Source organism: Rosa chinensis, chromosome 5 (assembly GCF_002994745.2).
Source record: "Rosa chinensis cultivar Old Blush chromosome 5, RchiOBHm-V2, whole genome shotgun sequence".
In the NCBI taxonomy this organism is placed as follows: domain Eukaryota; kingdom Viridiplantae; phylum Streptophyta; class Magnoliopsida; order Rosales; family Rosaceae; genus Rosa; species Rosa chinensis.
The window spans coordinates 22,087,200-22,104,543 of NC_037092.1; the positions used below are offsets into that span (position 1 = coordinate 22,087,200).

The 17,344-nt window shown below is 36.7% G+C and overlaps 4 protein-coding genes across 4 annotated transcripts; all 4 read right to left on the reverse strand.

Moving 5' to 3' along the window:
- Window positions 1-1,604: 1,604 nt before the first annotated feature.
- On the reverse strand, window positions 1,605-3,410 carry LOC112203433 (FBD-associated F-box protein At4g10400-like). Its single transcript, XM_024344399.1, has 4 exons — window positions 2,715-3,410; window positions 1,980-2,105; window positions 1,740-1,864; window positions 1,605-1,683 (listed from the first exon to the last, which is right to left on the reverse strand). The coding sequence occupies exons 1-4, from the start codon at window positions 3,408-3,410 to the stop codon at window positions 1,605-1,607; spliced, it is 1,026 nt and encodes a 341-aa protein (XP_024200167.1).
- A 2,590-nt stretch (window positions 3,411-6,000) lies between these two features.
- On the reverse strand, window positions 6,001-7,475 carry LOC112203434 (putative F-box/FBD/LRR-repeat protein At5g62970). The gene is made up of 3 exons (XM_024344401.1): window positions 6,669-7,475; window positions 6,211-6,333; window positions 6,001-6,117 (listed from the first exon to the last, which is right to left on the reverse strand). Exons 1-3 carry the CDS (start codon window positions 7,473-7,475, stop codon window positions 6,001-6,003), a joined length of 1,047 nt encoding a protein of 348 aa, XP_024200169.1.
- Window positions 7,476-8,812: 1,337 nt separating this feature from the next.
- Window positions 8,813-11,349, reverse strand: LOC112166449 (F-box/LRR-repeat protein At3g26922). Its single transcript, XM_024303292.2, has 4 exons — window positions 11,198-11,349; window positions 9,841-10,777; window positions 9,304-9,504; window positions 8,813-9,207 (listed from the first exon to the last, which is right to left on the reverse strand). The coding sequence occupies exons 2-4, from the start codon at window positions 10,768-10,770 to the stop codon at window positions 8,935-8,937; spliced, it is 1,404 nt and encodes a 467-aa protein (XP_024159060.1). The 5' UTR covers window positions 10,771-10,777; window positions 11,198-11,349; the 3' UTR covers window positions 8,813-8,934.
- A 2,704-nt stretch (window positions 11,350-14,053) lies between these two features.
- On the reverse strand, window positions 14,054-14,821 carry LOC112203435 (NAC domain-containing protein 41-like). The gene has a single exon (XM_024344402.1). It carries the CDS (start codon window positions 14,819-14,821, stop codon window positions 14,054-14,056), a length of 768 nt encoding a protein of 255 aa, XP_024200170.1.
- Window positions 14,822-17,344: the final 2,523 nt, after the last annotated feature.

A 17,344-nucleotide genomic window follows, 5' to 3' on the forward strand; every position in this document is an offset into this window, starting at 1 on the left:
TCAGGGGGTTGAAATTCAACCACTATGCTTATCAACCGTTGAATACATATAGAGAAGCTGGGTGCAGGGAGTTTGAATCAGAAAGCTCTCTGTTGGGAATTGATATTCGATTTCAATTGGGTTTTGTTCTGGAAACTTGCTTGAATTATCTAGTATGGAATGAGCACCGGCTAGTAAAAATTGAATTGAATTCTTGAAAGGTTAGTCGTACAAGATGAAGAGACAAATTTTGCACCCACATAAGACGTTTTTTTCCAGAGAAGATGGAAGGAGCTAGAAAGGGCGAAGACAAATAAGGAAGATGATCGAGAAGGTAAGGGGTAAATTGGGAATTTCAATAGAATGAGAGTGTGGTTTACAAAAATGGGAGTGAAATTGGCCGCGTTGGGTTTGCGGAAAAGAAAGGAAAGGAAAGGAAATCAATTCCTTGCTCTTTCCATAGGCATGGGAAATTGCAATTCCCAACAATTTTCCTTTCCAGTGTTTGGAAAGACTAGGAATGTAGTAGAATACACATTTTAGTTTTCATTACAGAGGTAGTGCAAAAATCGTACAAACAACAAGTACAGTTGGTTATAATAGTAAATAATGATTTTGAGCAGGGACAATTTAGTCATATAATTGTCCTTTGCAAGTGAGTGGGGCCGTGGGGGGGGGGGGGGGGGGGGGTTGTGGGAACCAGTTTCCTGAGGTGAGTGGGGGGAACCAGTTTCCTCCTCTTTTTCCTTTCCTTTAGGAATCATTTTCCCTTCCTTGGCTATCCCAAACAATGGAAAACACAAGAAAGGAAACACTTTCCTTTCTCAATACCCAGCTTCCGTGAAACAAACACAGCTAAGGGGAGTGCAAATTTCACTCCCTTTCTTGAATCATAAAAAAACTTCTTTTTTTTGGTCTAAAGTAAGATTTCATTGCACAAAGCCACTAGGGCGAGAACTACACTGGGAGAAGAGAGCGAACAATAAGAAAGCAAAAGCCTACATAAAAAAACGACTTGTGAAGAGTTATCAAAACGTGGCAGACAACAAGCCTTCTCTAGTACTGATCAAACATAATGCGATTGAAATTGGATCAGTTAGATTAGAATTCAAAAGCATCGTTTAGGACAAATAGAGATACATAAAAAGTATCCGTGAACTCAGGATGAAAGAACATTATCCTCTTCTACTGCTTTGGTGAAAAGACCAACAAATAATAATAAGAAACCAAAACCAGGCTACAAAAAGAGCTCAAACTTGTAATGTTGGACCACGAGCTAATTAGCAAAATCACTAAGGAAGCTAAGCAGCAAACACTTAGGGTGACATATACAGAACAAAGAGGAACAAATCATGAATACAGTAGTATAAGATTCATGGACGGTCAACTGCCAGAGATATATATGTATGTCATCCCCAAAAGTTGGGAAGCTTAATGCAAAAGAAAATATTCTACCAGAACCAAAGAACAGCAGATGGACTCAACTTTTTATCCCCAAAGAGGATGTTTTCACAACTTTTCAAGAAACATACTTCCAAAATCTTGAATTACAGTTGAACATAAAATCCTGGTAAAACCAAAGAAGGGCATCCTAGTTAAGGTGATGATGCAACTAGTTACATATTTCAACTTGACAAGTCTTTGAACCCCGTTCGAACATCAAAAATTCTTTGTACAATGCCTCCTCTTCTGCTCTTGGAAGACCTGAAATGGTAAAAATAGTCATCTTATTTAAAACTTCACTGTACTTTAGCACATACTGAGCAACTCTCATTTCATCCTGCCTTCCCTCAAAGCTTGCTATTGTGATAGTCTTGAGATGTGACAACATACAAACAGGCACAAACGCTGGAGGAGTAAAGTCCACATGCTGACCTTTGCAATGCTGACAATTGGTAAAAATTAAAAAATATATGAAAATCCTCAAAAGCTGCATGCTGGTAGTAAGAAGTGAAAATAAACGCTGCATGCTGGTAGTAAGAAGTGAAAATAAACCTTACATGTTTGATAACAAGATATTCTAGATTCCGTGATCTCTTGAGAAACTCTATTAGATATCGCCAGCAGGTGAAACCACAAAGAGACAGTTCCAAATGGTTCAGATTATCAAAAGCAGGTACACCACCCTTCATGAAAAGAATGATTAATTAAGTAGAAAATCATGAAGACACTGACAATTGTTCATGCATAATTCTACTACGTACGAACTGTGGAACACCAAGATGAAAAAGAAACAAGAAATTCAATCACTATTTATGATAAAAGAAAGAAAAATAAGAACCATTGGCAAGAAAGAAGAATGAATAGTGGAGGTACGAAGGGAATGTGTTGCACAACTCCCTCAATACCAGTTTTGCATATAAAAGGGGAATGGCAGATAAGGATTTTCTTACGTTTGACTTCTATGATTTCAATCTGTCCAACATCAAAGGGATTTAAAATTCTGGACCTACATGCATGATTCACCCTCCCCACTTATTCAATAGTCACTGCCAAACAAAAAGTTTTAATTCCCGTAACTTAGACTACAGTAGCTATGATGAAAATGAACCGACATGTATGTATGTAGATATGTGGTATATCTCACAAAATTGTTACTCAAACTCAGTGTATTAGAAGCTGTGCAGGGAAGAATTTACTAAACAGGAGATCGCGCACCTATCTTTCCATCCCTTCCTCAATGAAAAATCCTCTCTAAGAATATACTGTAAAAGAGTAAGTTACAGACAACTTACCTCCAAATAATGATTTGAAAGAGACAGCTGTTTGACATTGGAGATGGCTTCCAGAAGTCCATTTGTACTGTCAAAATGTACACGACAGCTAGAAAGATTGATATTGGCTTTGACAAGGGACTTTGCACTGATCTCAAATGAAAACACTGACGAATCACCCTCAGGGAGGTTCAAGACTTCAAGTTTTGGAGCATTAATATGAAAATTATACTCTTCATCCTCAAAATCGTCAATGTACAATCCTATTGTTAATCTCTTCAGTTCAGGTGCAGAGATGTTGAAATCCAAAACTTCATCATACGCCCCAAGAGGCCCATCAATTCTCAAATCCTCAAGCACAGGGCAGTTAGAGAAAATCTGTCCAAATGACGAGTTATTATGGTTAGGAAAATGAACCAGAACATCGAGGAACTTGAGATTCGGGAAACACCCAGATTTTGGAGGATTGGCAATAAAATTTGACGTCAGGTACAACACCTCTAGTGTTTTGCAAGTGAAAAGGCTTCGAGGCAATTCAAAAGTCTTGTCCGGATATAAATTGACACAAAGATAAAGTTCAACAACATTCCGCCTAATGGCGGTACAAATCCAACTTTCAATACGAGAGAAATCATCCTTTGGTTTCTCGAGGTCAAGAGAGAATTTTTTGATGTCTGACGAGTCACGAAAGAAAAGAACACGATCCACAAACGTCATAAAAGCATCATCATCACTAAAATCTTCATTGCAGAACCGTAGGTTGGGAAGAGAAGTCCATAAATTCTTCCATCTGGGGGACAAAACGGTGGTCCTCACAGCACATTGTAGTTCAAGGCAAGAAAGTATTTTGCAAAGAATTTCGTCAGGTAATGCACTAATCCTATCTTTTACTCTTGCTTGACTCTTTGACATTGAAACCCTGATTCAAAAATTCAACACCATTCATTTATTTCGTACTTAGTTACTTAGAAACTGAATCAAAGTCCACATGAAACTTTATAGACCTCTATGTCTCATGAAAAACAAAAAACAAAGATAAAAAGTTGAAATTCTTTACTGACTCTCACTCTTTTTGGTTACACATGAAACTAAAGCCATATACATCAGAATCAGGTTAGTCCTGGAATGCCAATTTGCCTTTGGCGGATTTCTATCCAGAATCTGACAACTTTAAAACGGATTTTAGGGTTCACCATATTCACTACAGAGATAGAATTATAGAAATAAAAGTGAAGATATATATCTTCTGTGTTGAAGAGAACGCAGAGCGAAAGACCTGAACGTACTTTGAATTTTGAATTCCTTATTTTAATTTTCTCAGTAGCCAAACAGATGGTAACAAACTAAGGATGTCTTTAAAACAAGAAGAAAAATACCTGATAACCGTAACAAGAGCACAGCAGCGTTTTCACCCTCTCTAAAACGGTAAAACCTTGAAGTCCGGACTATATATGAACTTTTTGGTTTTTGCCTATGTGAGTGTGGACTTAAACTCCCCGTTTAGGGTTGGATATACAATTACCAAACAATACAAAAGCCCAGTCCCGATTACGTATCTCTTGCGACTCGCAGTACATGTCCAAAAGAGTACGGGTAGCAAGACCGCATGGCTCAAAAATAGTTTTGAAAGACATTGTTAGGATCAAAGAACTCTAATGCTCCTTTCAAAAAATAAAAAGAAAATACTAAATTCCAGTGGTTGAGCACTATTACATGTACTAAACTCAGGGAGTCAGGGTTGCAATTAAACCGGGATATATGTCTTCTACGTTTTGGCTAATATATTGGTCATAAACCCATGGAGGACTGTTATGGATGGGAAGCAGCTTAAGAAGGTTGATTTGCATCACCTTATTTGGAAAGGTCAACCGAGCTGGTGGCTTTGCATGCAGTTAAAACTGATTTTCTGATCGAGATTCTGTATCCTCAATTACCTCTTCCAGAAGAGTATGTATAATGTGCCAAAGACAGTGTCACAAAGTCGAAGACACCGTCGACTACATTTGCCTTGAGTTCCAAAGAATGAGGACATAATTCTCAACTTAGTTCCGCTAGAAACTGGTATGACAAATTAATTGATGCATCTCCATCGATCAATTTCACCAAAAGAAAGATAAAAAAATCGTCTTGATCATAAGAGTGTCGACATTTATCGATCTACTAGGAACATATTTAAAAAGTAAATATGTTGTAACTCCTAGGTTTGCAGTCTGGGAACAAAGTACTCTTGTAGAACCTAAAATTACATCTCCATAAATTCAACTTGACAAATCATCGAAACCCGTTGAAACATTAAGAATTCCTTGTATAACTTCTTTTCTTCTATAAGAAAACAGTGCTCGTCCAAGAGAATACCGTGTACGAAGACAGTGTGACAAATATCGACACCGTCAGCTAGATTCTCAAGCTGTGCAGAGAAGAATCTACGAAACAGGTCATCGCCTATCTTCCCATCCCTTTCTTTCAGTAATTTTGTTTTACTCTCTTTAATAAATATAGTGTAAAAGAGCAAGTTAAAGATATACTTACCTTCAAATTACTAATTGAAATAGACAGGTTTTGACATGGGAAATTGCTTCCAGAACTCCAAATTGTACAGTCAGGCCGTTTTACATATAGAGAACGATATTGGCTTTCAAGAGGGAGTCTGCATTGACCTCAAATGAAAAGGCACTATGTTTTCTCTTTTGTTTGAATGAACTAAACTTGAGCCATTATTGTAACCCATGTATACTTTTTACTACTCTGAAGTCCAAAGCCTTCACTAATCTGAACAAGATGCAACTTAAATACGCAGATTTTCCCAGTCTTAAGTTCCTGCAAGTAAACAGTTAACGAAGTTGATTACCAGTGCAATTTTACATTTCAGATTGAGAGGTAAGTGTGAGACCATGGCATGAGAGTATAATGTAAACATTTGGTCCCCCAACATTCAGATACATGCACGTCACAAAAATTAACAAAACATTCACATAGTTAAAGCTGCTAACGAAATTTCAATCACTTAAGGGAAAATAGAATCCAACTAAATAATCAAAGATGATGGTTTCAAGATACAGAGTGCTTACTCAACCAAAAAGTTCATGTTCCTTCCACAACCTAGAAACAATGTTCCATCATAAAATGCTTGACAAACCAATCATTACATCTTGATAAATTCAACTTTACAAGTCATTGAACGCCTTTCAAACATCACAAATTTCTTGTATAACTCCTTCTCTTTCTTACACAGATGGCCTGTATAGATTGTCATGTTATTCAAAACGTGACCATTCTTTAACATGTACTGTGCTACATCCATCTCAACCTAATGACCCCTGAATCCCTTTATGGTAATGGTGCAGAGATTTCTCAGCAAACAAGCAGGAACAGACTCTGGTTGCTTCCATTGAGGCAATGAATATTCATCATCAGATTTAATTCTCTGAAGACCACAGAATAAATGAAATGAGAGTTCACTTTATAGGATCTGCATGTTGGTGAACATAACAGAGCTGTAAACATTTTAATTACTTACATGTTCCAAGGCAAGATCTACAAGCTTAGGTGATTTTGTGAGCAGCACTGCTAGTACTTCCGAGTAATAGCAATCATGAAGTACCAGCTTCATTTGGTTCACATTACCAAAATCATACCAAGCCTTCAAGAGAAAAAAGAAAAAGAAAACAATTATTGTACATACAAGACTTGGGTAGAAATAAATTGCAAGATGAAGAGTAATAAGAACAAAGAGAGAATTACAAGAATAATAAATAAGCTATGAAGAACATATATAATGATTGAATAGGCAAGGGATGCATGTGTCTTTTCCGCCATTCATGCCTCAGACCTCAACTCTTCATCAATTGTGTAAACAGAACACATGTATAGTTATATTTCAGACCCTTTTTCCCTCTATCCCTTTATTTCCTTCCCATTATCTTATTCTCCACTGTACATACTAGGAATAAAGAAAAGTATAGTTAGAAGAATTACCTGAAGACAATAATCATGGATTTCAAGAGAAAGATGATTGACATTTGTTGTTTGTGACAAAAACTCAGCTAACCGGCACAGTTGGTATTTATCATTATTATTAGAACAACGTTCTTCCAAAACAATACTGGCATTGACTAGGCCGTTTGAATTCATTAAGAAATAACTTGATAGAGCTGCTGATTTAATATCAATGTATTCAAGCTTTGGGGTATTAGTGAAAAAACAGCAATACTGATAAGGATCACACACTTCTATTCTCAACATGTTCAATTCAGGCGCACATTTGTAGATATCATAATCCCTAGCATATTCACAGTCAATGAATCCATGTACAGACAACTCCTTAAGCATAGGGCAGCGAGAAAACAGATTTTTCAATGTGTCCGGATCGAGGAAATCAAATTCAACATGGAGGAACTTAAGATTTGGAAAACACCCTGGCGGAGGAGGAGGATACTTAAGAGTCCATGAATTTGAATACAATTTCAAAACCTTCAGAGTTTTGCACATAAAAAGGCTCTGAGGGAACTGAAAACCAACTTCTTCTTCAATTTCACCAGAGAAGACATGAAGATCAACTTCCAAAACATTACGCCTAACGGCTGTGCAGATCCAATCATCGATACGAGAAAAATCTTCAGGATAACGGATTTTAAGACCAAGCTTTTTAATGTCAGATGAATCACGGTATAGAAATACACGATCAACAAACGTCGTGAAACGATCCTTGCCATAGGGACCTATCGTGACACCAAATGAATCTCTTTCGTTATCAAAGTCTAGATTGGGAAGAGTAGTCCACATGTTCCTCCATCTTGCAGACAAAATGCTGGTCCTCACAGCACCACAGTGTTGGCAGGAAAGAGAGTACGTGAGAAAGAAGTGCATCTGGTAATGCACTTATCCTATCTCTCACTCTTGCTTGAGGCTTTGACATTGAAACCATTTCTACCTTGATACTTCAAACTTCTATATCTCTGTACAAGCATTTCAATGAAAAAAGTAAGAAAGAACAATAAAAATAAAATCTCCTTATATAAAGGCTCAGTTTCGATAACTACTTGGTAAGTATACAAGTGAAGGTAAGAGAAATACATGGTAAGTTCTAGATTCTGAGTTGGTCCAGGAAACTAAGGAGCCTTGCTAATCAACGAGAGCATTACACCATGTCCGCAACTCTTCGAGAGTGAACTTTCTATGGCACTGTTTCCAAATTACACAAGAGTATTTTCTTTTATAAATAAAAGCAAATTGCACGGAAGCCAAACAGACGATTGCATAATTAATTTGTATCTGTGAATTGTGCCTAGCTAATAACGAAGGGACGCTCTAGCTGAAACCATACAATGAACCTAGTCAAGCTTAAGGGTCCGTTCAGCTAATTATTAATTACTTGTTTACTAAATGCCATTTATGACCAAAATTGGACCTTTCCAAGCCTCTATAATTCTGGGTTACCATCTATGATTTCAATCCAAATTTAACCATGTGTATGCCTTTCAAAAAAAAAAAAAATTTAACCATGTGTATGAACTTTCATTTCAGTTATTTCTATAAAAGCTCTAACCTGTAGGAGCATTCCTAATTACTGAGAGCGTTCCAGAGTCTGCATTCTCTATCTTGAAAAGTGAGTGACCTTTTAGGACTCTAGGCACTCTCTGAGTATTTGAACAGAGTATTTTCTTTATAACTAAAAGCAGAGACTGCACAGAAGCCAGACAGACGATTGTTGAGTGTATTTGTGCGTAATAATGAAGGGGCGCTCCAGTTGAATCCATGCAACCAACCAAATCAGCTGATTACTAAGGAAGGAGAATTCTTTAAATTTCATTACTTAGGTCACTGTGCCGTCAATGGCAGCAACTTATGATCAAGATTTGACCAGTTCCAAATGCCACGCCTGAAGCCTCTATATAGTTCGTTGTGTCAATTTAGCAATGTACATGCATTTTCATTCCATATTAAGATGTGCAAATCGTTGACCATAACATGAGTGCAGATTCTGCAGATGTATTTAAAATATGTCAGCATAATCTGAGTTTGCCTAAGTAAAGATAATGTCTCTACAAATTTGAAAACAGAATTGTTCGAAACAGAAACCTGCACTTTTGAAGATCAAATACTTGTGACAATCACTGACATGTGACACAAAATGATTCAATTAACATTTAAAATTTTCATGCCCCGGCTAAAAGAAAGTTAGCAATTGAATTGAAAATCAAAATGATGATTTTACAGGCATTAAGAGTTAACAACCTCCACTTCACAACAATTCAACTTGACAAGTCGCTGAACCCCTTTGGAATGTTACGAATTCCTGGTGCAACTCCTCTGGTTTTGTATGAGAGCACGTATGAATTGCCAGCTTATTCAAAACTTTACCATTCTTTAACAAATACTTGGCAACTTCTATCTCAACCGGCCGCCCCTTGAATCCTCTTATGGAGACACTCTTGAGGTGCAATGACAAACAAACAGGAACAAATTCTGGTGGATTCCATTGATGCTGTGAATATTTTTCATTCCATTCGTTTTTCTGACAATAATTTGCAAAATGAAATGAGTTTTTTGCTTTTGTTTTTTTGTTTATTGTGGTGCTGGTATCACATAAATAAAAATATAAACAACTTACATCTTCTGAAACTCCATTTTCCATATCAGGTGATTCCTTCTTTGGTAACCCTACTTCAGCACATGTGCACCGTAAATCTTGTAAGGCAAGGGCTTCCAGATTATGCAATGCTTCAAGAAACACCGGAAGCCATTCCCAGCAATAGCATTCATGAAGAGCCAACTGATTCATATCAAAATCTCCTTCCTTTTTCATGAAATACTAATTAAAATCATAATTACCCAAATGAAAAAAAAAAAAATCATTAGTAACCCAAAATAATGTAAAAAAGTAAATAGATCAGGAAATGTCAAATGTGGGGATGCAGAGGTGTCCCTTTTCTTCCATCCTTCAAACTCTGACAGGATTGAAAATGGTGAGACTGCATTCATGCCTCACACATCAACTCCTCCCTCTATATTAATAAACAGACTACTTATCTCGCTATCTCATTTCCCCTCACCCTTTATTTAACATGCATGTGTATCTGTGAGTGTGTATTATATATAATCTCCTCCACCCACACATATAAAGGAACAAGAGTCAGCTTATACTAACCTCCATACAATGCGCTGAGAGAGAGAGATATTTAACACTTGAAATAAGTGGCAGAAGCGCAGTTACACGGTTGGCAAAGGCAGGCTGTTGTTCTGCACCACAGGCTTCAAGATCAATATCAGCCTTAATTAGGGATTTTGCATCCTTTATATAATAGTTCGATAACTTATCCAGCTTGACATCAAGGTTTTCGAGCTTTGGGGCATCGATGAAAAGATTGTATGCGGGATCACCTGGATTGCCATCAATGTACAAATCTATTTTCAATGTCTTCAGATTGCGCGCGGATATGTTGAAATTCAAAACTCTTTCAAGTCCAACATTTCCATCTATGATCAATCCCTCAAGTAAAGGGCAGTGAGAGAAAATGTTTGCCACCCAATCACTCACAGGATAATAAACTGAAACACGAAGAAACTTGAGACTTGAGAAACACCCGGATGGAGGAGGGGCACAGGTAAGGCAATTTGATGCCAGCTTCAAGACCTCCAGTGTTTTGCACATGAAAACACATTGAGGCAACTCAAAAGTAATGTCATCATCAACACAAAGAAAAAAATCAAGTTCAACAACATTACGCCTAATGGCAGTGCATATCCAGCCATCAATACGAGAAAAAGCATCACAGTGGCGAAGTGAAAGACGTAACTTTCGGATGTCTGATGATTGGCGAAATAAAAGTACACGATCAACAAAATTCGTAAAAAGTTCTGAGCCATAGCCATCTGTCCGGAAAGTACGGAAATCTTGTTCGTCTTTGAAGTCCAGACTTGGAACATAAGTCCATAATTTGTTCCATCTTTTAGACAAAATGGTGGTCCTGACAGCATATTTCGTTCGAAGAAACGAAAGTATGTGACCCAGAACTGCATCTGGTAATGCACTGATCCTATCTTTAACTATTGCTTGATGCTTCGATACAGAACCCATTTGTACCCTGATGTTTTGTTAAAAACATGGTCAAATAACAACACCAATGTCATAACTTTGACGGCTTAACAAGCTTTTTATACGAAAATATTCATAGATTATTATGTTCTGTTTTAGCTATACAGAAAATGAAGCAGAGAAAGTACATGAATTTTTTTTCAACAAAAACAAAATTGGAACTCTGAACTGACCAGAGCTCTGTTGTGTTGCATAGAAACCAAAAGAAAATGCATGAATACCCATTTATCTTCACAGATATCAAATTTAACCAACAAATTCTACTATCAGGTATGCACCTCAGATAATAGTATCGAAGGTAAAGATTGCAAATTTTCCACAAAGAAATGGGAAGACTTGAAATTTCTATTACCTAATTCAATTTTCTCATGTTTCTTGGTACCAAATACAAGATAAGTAAGAGAAGTACCTGGAAAATACTGAAAGCTCGGATTGGCAGCTCAGAAACGGTGAAAAGCTAACAAACTCACACCCCACACTTCACACAACGGCGTTTTGGCTTTTCACCATATCTGCAACTACCAAGACTGAAGGTTTGAGGTTCCCTTTCCACAAAACGCACCGCTTTGCTTGTTTTGCTCTTAAAGATACGTCCATTATTGCTTTTGTTTCGTATTGTTTTATTATTTTTTCTACTCCTTGGGTTTGACAATGTCAAAATTGAAACACTAGTAAAATCCCTTTGTAAAATAGGGTTTTCAAAACAGAGAGGGCTACACACGGATTGGATTGGGTTGGCTTGGCTTTCACAATGAGTAGTTTAGACATTTGAATAACCAGTAATCAAGAAAAATAACCTTAATTCGATTCAATCTAGTTCAATTAAATGTATTTTGGTTTGGTTAGTTGGGCGGTTTTCACCTATATAATGTTAACCTGCTGTTTATTAAAAATTCATGATAAAATGTCAAAACTTTGGTTGATATCAAAGTTTGTGTTAGAGGCATGATTAGGGCTGTCAATTCCGACACGACTTGATAACATGACTCGAAACCCGCACGAAATAAAGCGGGTTGAACCCGCACGATTAAAAAGCGGGTCGGTGGTGGGTCAACCCGCCATGACCCATTTAATAAATGGGTCGGCCACGGGTCAACCCGCCAACACGAAGTGAACCCGTATAACCCGATTGTGCTATATTTCTTCTTAAAATTTTGGACGTTCGGAGTATTTGATCATAGAATTAGACAATTTGAAATATTTTGCTTTTTAATATTTGGATTTAATTATTTATGAATTATATATAATTATTTATATTTTACGTCTTGTGGAGTTTTTAGTCAATTTAATCAATTTATGCATTTTTTTTAATTAAATGGGTCCCATTGTTAACATTTAAATTGGTCATTTTGTTTAAAAAGACACAACCTATTTATTAAATGGGTTAAGCGGGTTGGAAATGGGTAACCTGTTTAATAAATAGGTTGGGTTTAGGTTTAAATTTTTTACACGATTATTAAATGGGTTGGGTTTGGGTTTATATCTTGCGACACTATAAATACCTTGACCCGACACTAACCCAACCCGACACGACCCATTGACAGCCCTAGGCATGATGCCGCATGCATTATACTTTGAGGGCTGAAAATGAGAGATGTAATGTGAGAGGATTAACGCAATTCCAGAGATTATACTAGGGTTCTAGGATTTTGGGCCTTGAATTAAATATGATAGTATATCTTTCGAGAATAAGATTATAATTGGAGATAATTTGGGGCTTGATGCAGATGTATTTCTAAAGTTGCTAGCTAAAATGACTTTTTAGCTATTTTGGCTAAAATTTGACTAAAAAATGACTAGCATTGCTAAAGATGCTCTTAAATTCAATTTTATTTTATTTTTTTACTATTTATCCTCCATTGCAATTATAAATTTTTGTTTTAAGGAAAAAATCACAAAAAGTGCGTGAATTATACGTTTATCTTATCGATGGTACTTGAACTTTACTTTTTGTCACAACGAGTACATGAATTCTTCGATTTATTTTGAAGTGGTACCTAAAGCCACCTTCACTCACATGTCTCATTTATTAGGCACATGTTTGGTATTTGGGTTCATTAATTGTTTGATTTGAGATAAGAATTTTGAGTTTTTGCTTCATAGATCGAAGATTGATCGAGAAGAAGAAGAAGATAGTGGCTTGGGCCATGATGCAGTTCATGATTAGTACAAATTGTCATCTTTATCCATGATAAATAAGACATGTACTCCTCAATTGTCATTTTTGACTAGATTTTTAACCAAATGTGGCCTTAGGTACCACTTCAAAAGAACTCGAATAGTTCAAGTCCTGATTGTGACAAAAATAAAGTTCAGATACCATTGATAATATAGAAGTATAGTTCATGTACTATTTCTGATTTATACCCTTTTTTTTCTTTTTTCTTTTTTCATTTTTCTATTTGACAAATCAATCATCCTACCCTTTTTTCTCATCTTCAACGTGGGCTCGGTCCCAAACTCCATCATGTACCTCAAACTAACCCTCGTCTACTTCATACACTCCCATTTATGCACCTCATCAATCAAATTCTTCGAGAAGGATTTGCACGCCTTCTTAACCGCCATGGCTAACGATCCGACACCAAAATGAAGGAATAGATCGCTCACATGCAAATCCTCCTCACTTTGGAAAACAATGTCACACTGATGACATAGAAATCAAGGTCGTGAATTAAAGGATGACAACGACGAATTGGGGGACCTCAAGGATTTCAAGCCTTAGGGTTAGATTTTAATCAAAGGAGGATCCATGACTAAGTCACCACCCAATTGCAATTTCCAAACTTTGTTTTTGTGGCTTTATTTGCTTCTTTCTGCTAGTTTTGGTTTTTCAATTTTTCTTATACGGGTGGTGAGGTGGGCTTGAGAGGCGACACATGACAGAGAGGCACCATCCCCAATTGGAAATTTTGCAGGTTGCGTTGGATGATTGATTTGACGGAAAAAAAAAATTGCAAGAGAGGGTAATTAGAGTAATTTGTCAAAAAACAGAAGAGAATTAAAGTAATAAAAAAATAAAGAGGGTTAAAAATGATGTGTCAATAACACCACCCTTCATAAATAATTAAAATTATCTAACACAAAGCGTGCAGATGCTCAACATATGACTTTGATTCTTGATATATTTATCAGGGATAATTTTAAGTTTCTATATTTGAAATTGAAACTTAATTTTAAGGCTAACTAATTTGAGCAGCGAAATTTAACAGAAGATGGCCGGAGTAGCCTCAGACAACTGATCATCATTTGACACACATCTTTCTCAGTCATCACTCATCAGGTGGTTCTCTATATCTTCTAAGCTCATTTTATGTGAATCTTTATGATCTTTCCTTTTCACAGCCTGGTCAGCAGTCTGTTTCTTTAGGTATACCTCAAACTCCATCGCATATTTTCGAAGTTCGTCTGGTTTTTGAGTTGTAGTGGTTTCTTCTTCAACGAACTCAGGTTCAGGAAGGTCTCCATCTTGTTGATCATCCCCACCGTCCCAACTCATCTCATCTTCTTCTTGACCCTCTTGTCCTTCTGAATTCTTTTTCACCGATCTGTTATTCTTTCTAAGAATACAAAGAACATGGTCCTTCGCTTTGCGTTTGTTTCGCAGTAAAGTTGTATCAAGTTCAAACTCGTGCATGAGCCAGCGACCGTTTTGCGTCGAGCCATCGTTCTTGTAATGGAATCTTTTTCTCCTGCCAATAACCCTTCGAGAAGCCGAAAGTACTTTCCCTGGGGCGTCATCTCCTTTCCAGGTGCCGCTGCCGACTGTTCGGCTTATGCGCTTTCCCTTTGGGGTCTTCGTCTTGTGTTGGGTAATGAAGTAGAGGTCTGTTCTTCCTTGGTCTTTCTCACATAATTCTTTGAAAGCATCCCATATCTGCCATGGTTCTTGTTCTCCATAGAGATCGCAGAAAGGGACAAGCCCTTGGGGAAAGTCTTCTCCGTCTAGTATGGGACGAAGATAATGAACAAGTAGTTGTTCTGTGTCAGGCCTAAACCTGTACCCCGGAGGAGGATCATCGTGAACTGCCATGGAATTATTTTTAAGTACCGATACGAAGAGTGCCTGCTTTATTTCTTGTCTTCTTGAATAGTTTCTAATTTCTGCTGCGCTGAGGATGGTAAAGTGATAGCTAGTGCACTTAACAGAAGAACTCGTTCATATTTATAGTACGGGATCTTCAGCTACAAGAAACCTAGCTAAACCTAAACCAGGTGAGAGAAGAATTAATAGATACGCACACATTTCGGAGCTGCACACGTACGGAAATAATCAACACTATCTAATGTGGAACTAGCTTAATCATGTGGGCGTGATCGATCTGCTTTGGCATGCATGCATTGGGATCAATTAGGGGAGTCACATGCAGTGCATCAAATGCCACACATTCCAATCGTATATCTAGCTTGCATCCACCACTACGTACTATATCAAATTCTTAAGTGGTTGGAAATGCAACAATACTCTGATGTAAAATTAAAAAAGACACGATTTAGTGATTTACAATACACATTAAAGCATAAAATCATTAATCACCGTATATTGATATAAGGAAAATATTGATTAATTCATCAACCTCTTAAAAAAAAATCCAATTTGACCTAATTAAAAAAAGGCAAGCAAATTTATTTTGTAATACTTTTTAATTAATATTACGGTATTACCACTGACCAGTTACCAAATTTTATAAGGAAAAAAATACAATTTTAGTCACTCAACTTTTACTTAATCGACACTTTGGTCACTCATGTTTATAAACTTTCACTTTAGTTACTCAACTTTAACTCCGACTATCACTTTATTCTGTTGGTAAATTTTTTCGATAAAAAAGATCAAGTGACGCCTCACATGCTATTTTTTAAGAGTTATTTTTTACCTTCAAATTCAGAAAATTTCAACCTATATTCAAATCTAAAGTCTCATGCACGTCTCTTCAACATCTTAGAAAAGATCTCACGCTTTTGAAAAGATAAAGACAAAAGCTTCGGCTTTAGAATCTTAGAAAGGGAGAGGTTAGATCACGAATCTCTGAATGTGGTATGAGTTAGTGATGGTGAACTATTGGAGCTATTTCAAAATCGATGGAGAGGCAGAACCAAATAATGGTAAGCATATTTAAACATGGTCCCTTGTATGTAGGCATTGTGCAGAATGAGTTTTCTCACTATTAATGGATTAAGTACATGAGTGGTTCAGAAATTAGGTCTAGATTTGTTATTGACATTTGATATAAGGTTTTGTAATTAAGAAATTGGGTTTGGGTTTGATTATTGATATTGGATTTAGGGAAAATGTTTGATGTGTATAAAGAATTTAATAAGAGAGATGCAATGGCAGGTCGAAGGAAAATGGGAAGGGAGGAAAATTAGAGGGAAGCTATAGATTTTGGAGGAAATTGTGAAGAGTTAGAGGAAAATGGCGGGTAAAAGATGAGGGACGAAAATAACCCTTAATAAGTAGCATGTGAGGCGTCATGTGACCTTTTTATCAGAAAAATTTACCAACGGACTAAAGTGATAGTCAGAGTTAAAGTTGAGTGACTAAAGTGAAATTTATAAACATGGGTGACCAAAGTGTCGTTCAAGTGAAAATTGAGTGATTAAAACTGTATTTTTTTCATTTTATAAATTTGTTGATTTTGTTCATCAGCACTTCAGCTTAGGTATTCATAAATATTTTGGTCGGCATTCTTGGGCTTCTTATATGGGTTAGGATATTTAGGCCCATTGTTTAGCTTGGGTTATGCAACGCCTGATGAGCTGGGTTATGTAGGCCTGACAATTCAGCTCATGATCCGTTAACCGCCCATTAACCGGCCTCTAAAAACCTATTTTTTTCCGCCTGATAACTTAACGTGTTAATGGGCTGCCAACCCATTAACAACCTGTTAGTTAACGAGTGGAAACGGGTTGCACACCGGAACCCATCGAACCTGGTTAGAAGAGAAAAAAAAAAAAGACTTTTTTTTTTTTTTGGAATTGTGAGCCCAATATGTATTAACTTTTGATAGTTCGATTTAATGAAAATCAACAATGAAAAAGAGTTTTAATGGGTAATGGGTTGGAATTAAAAAAAATAAAAATAAAAACATTTTTATTTTTTTTTATTTTTGAGAAGGGTTTTAATAGATAATGGGTGTGAAAAAGAGTTTAAAAAAATGCAAAAAATAAAATAAAATAATAAATTCATTTTTATGTTGGCGGGTCTTAACAGGTTTCAATGGCCAATTTATTGTTAACATGTATTAACGGGTTTTAGTGGGTAATTGATTAGAAAAGAATTTTAAAATTTAATAAAAAAAAAAAAAAAAACCTTAGCAGTCTTAACGGGTTCCAACGGGTAACCCGCGAGTCCATCGGACTCAACCCGTTATAACCCGTTAAGATAACGGGTTATAACGGGTTGAGCCCGTTAATACCACCAACCCGTTAAGTCCGCCCATGACCGCACTGTTGCCAGGCCTAGGGTTATGCACTTATGCTATGCCACCCTTGTACTCTTTTGCCGTCCCACCTTCCGATACCAATGAAGCGAAGTTATGCCTAATAAGTAATA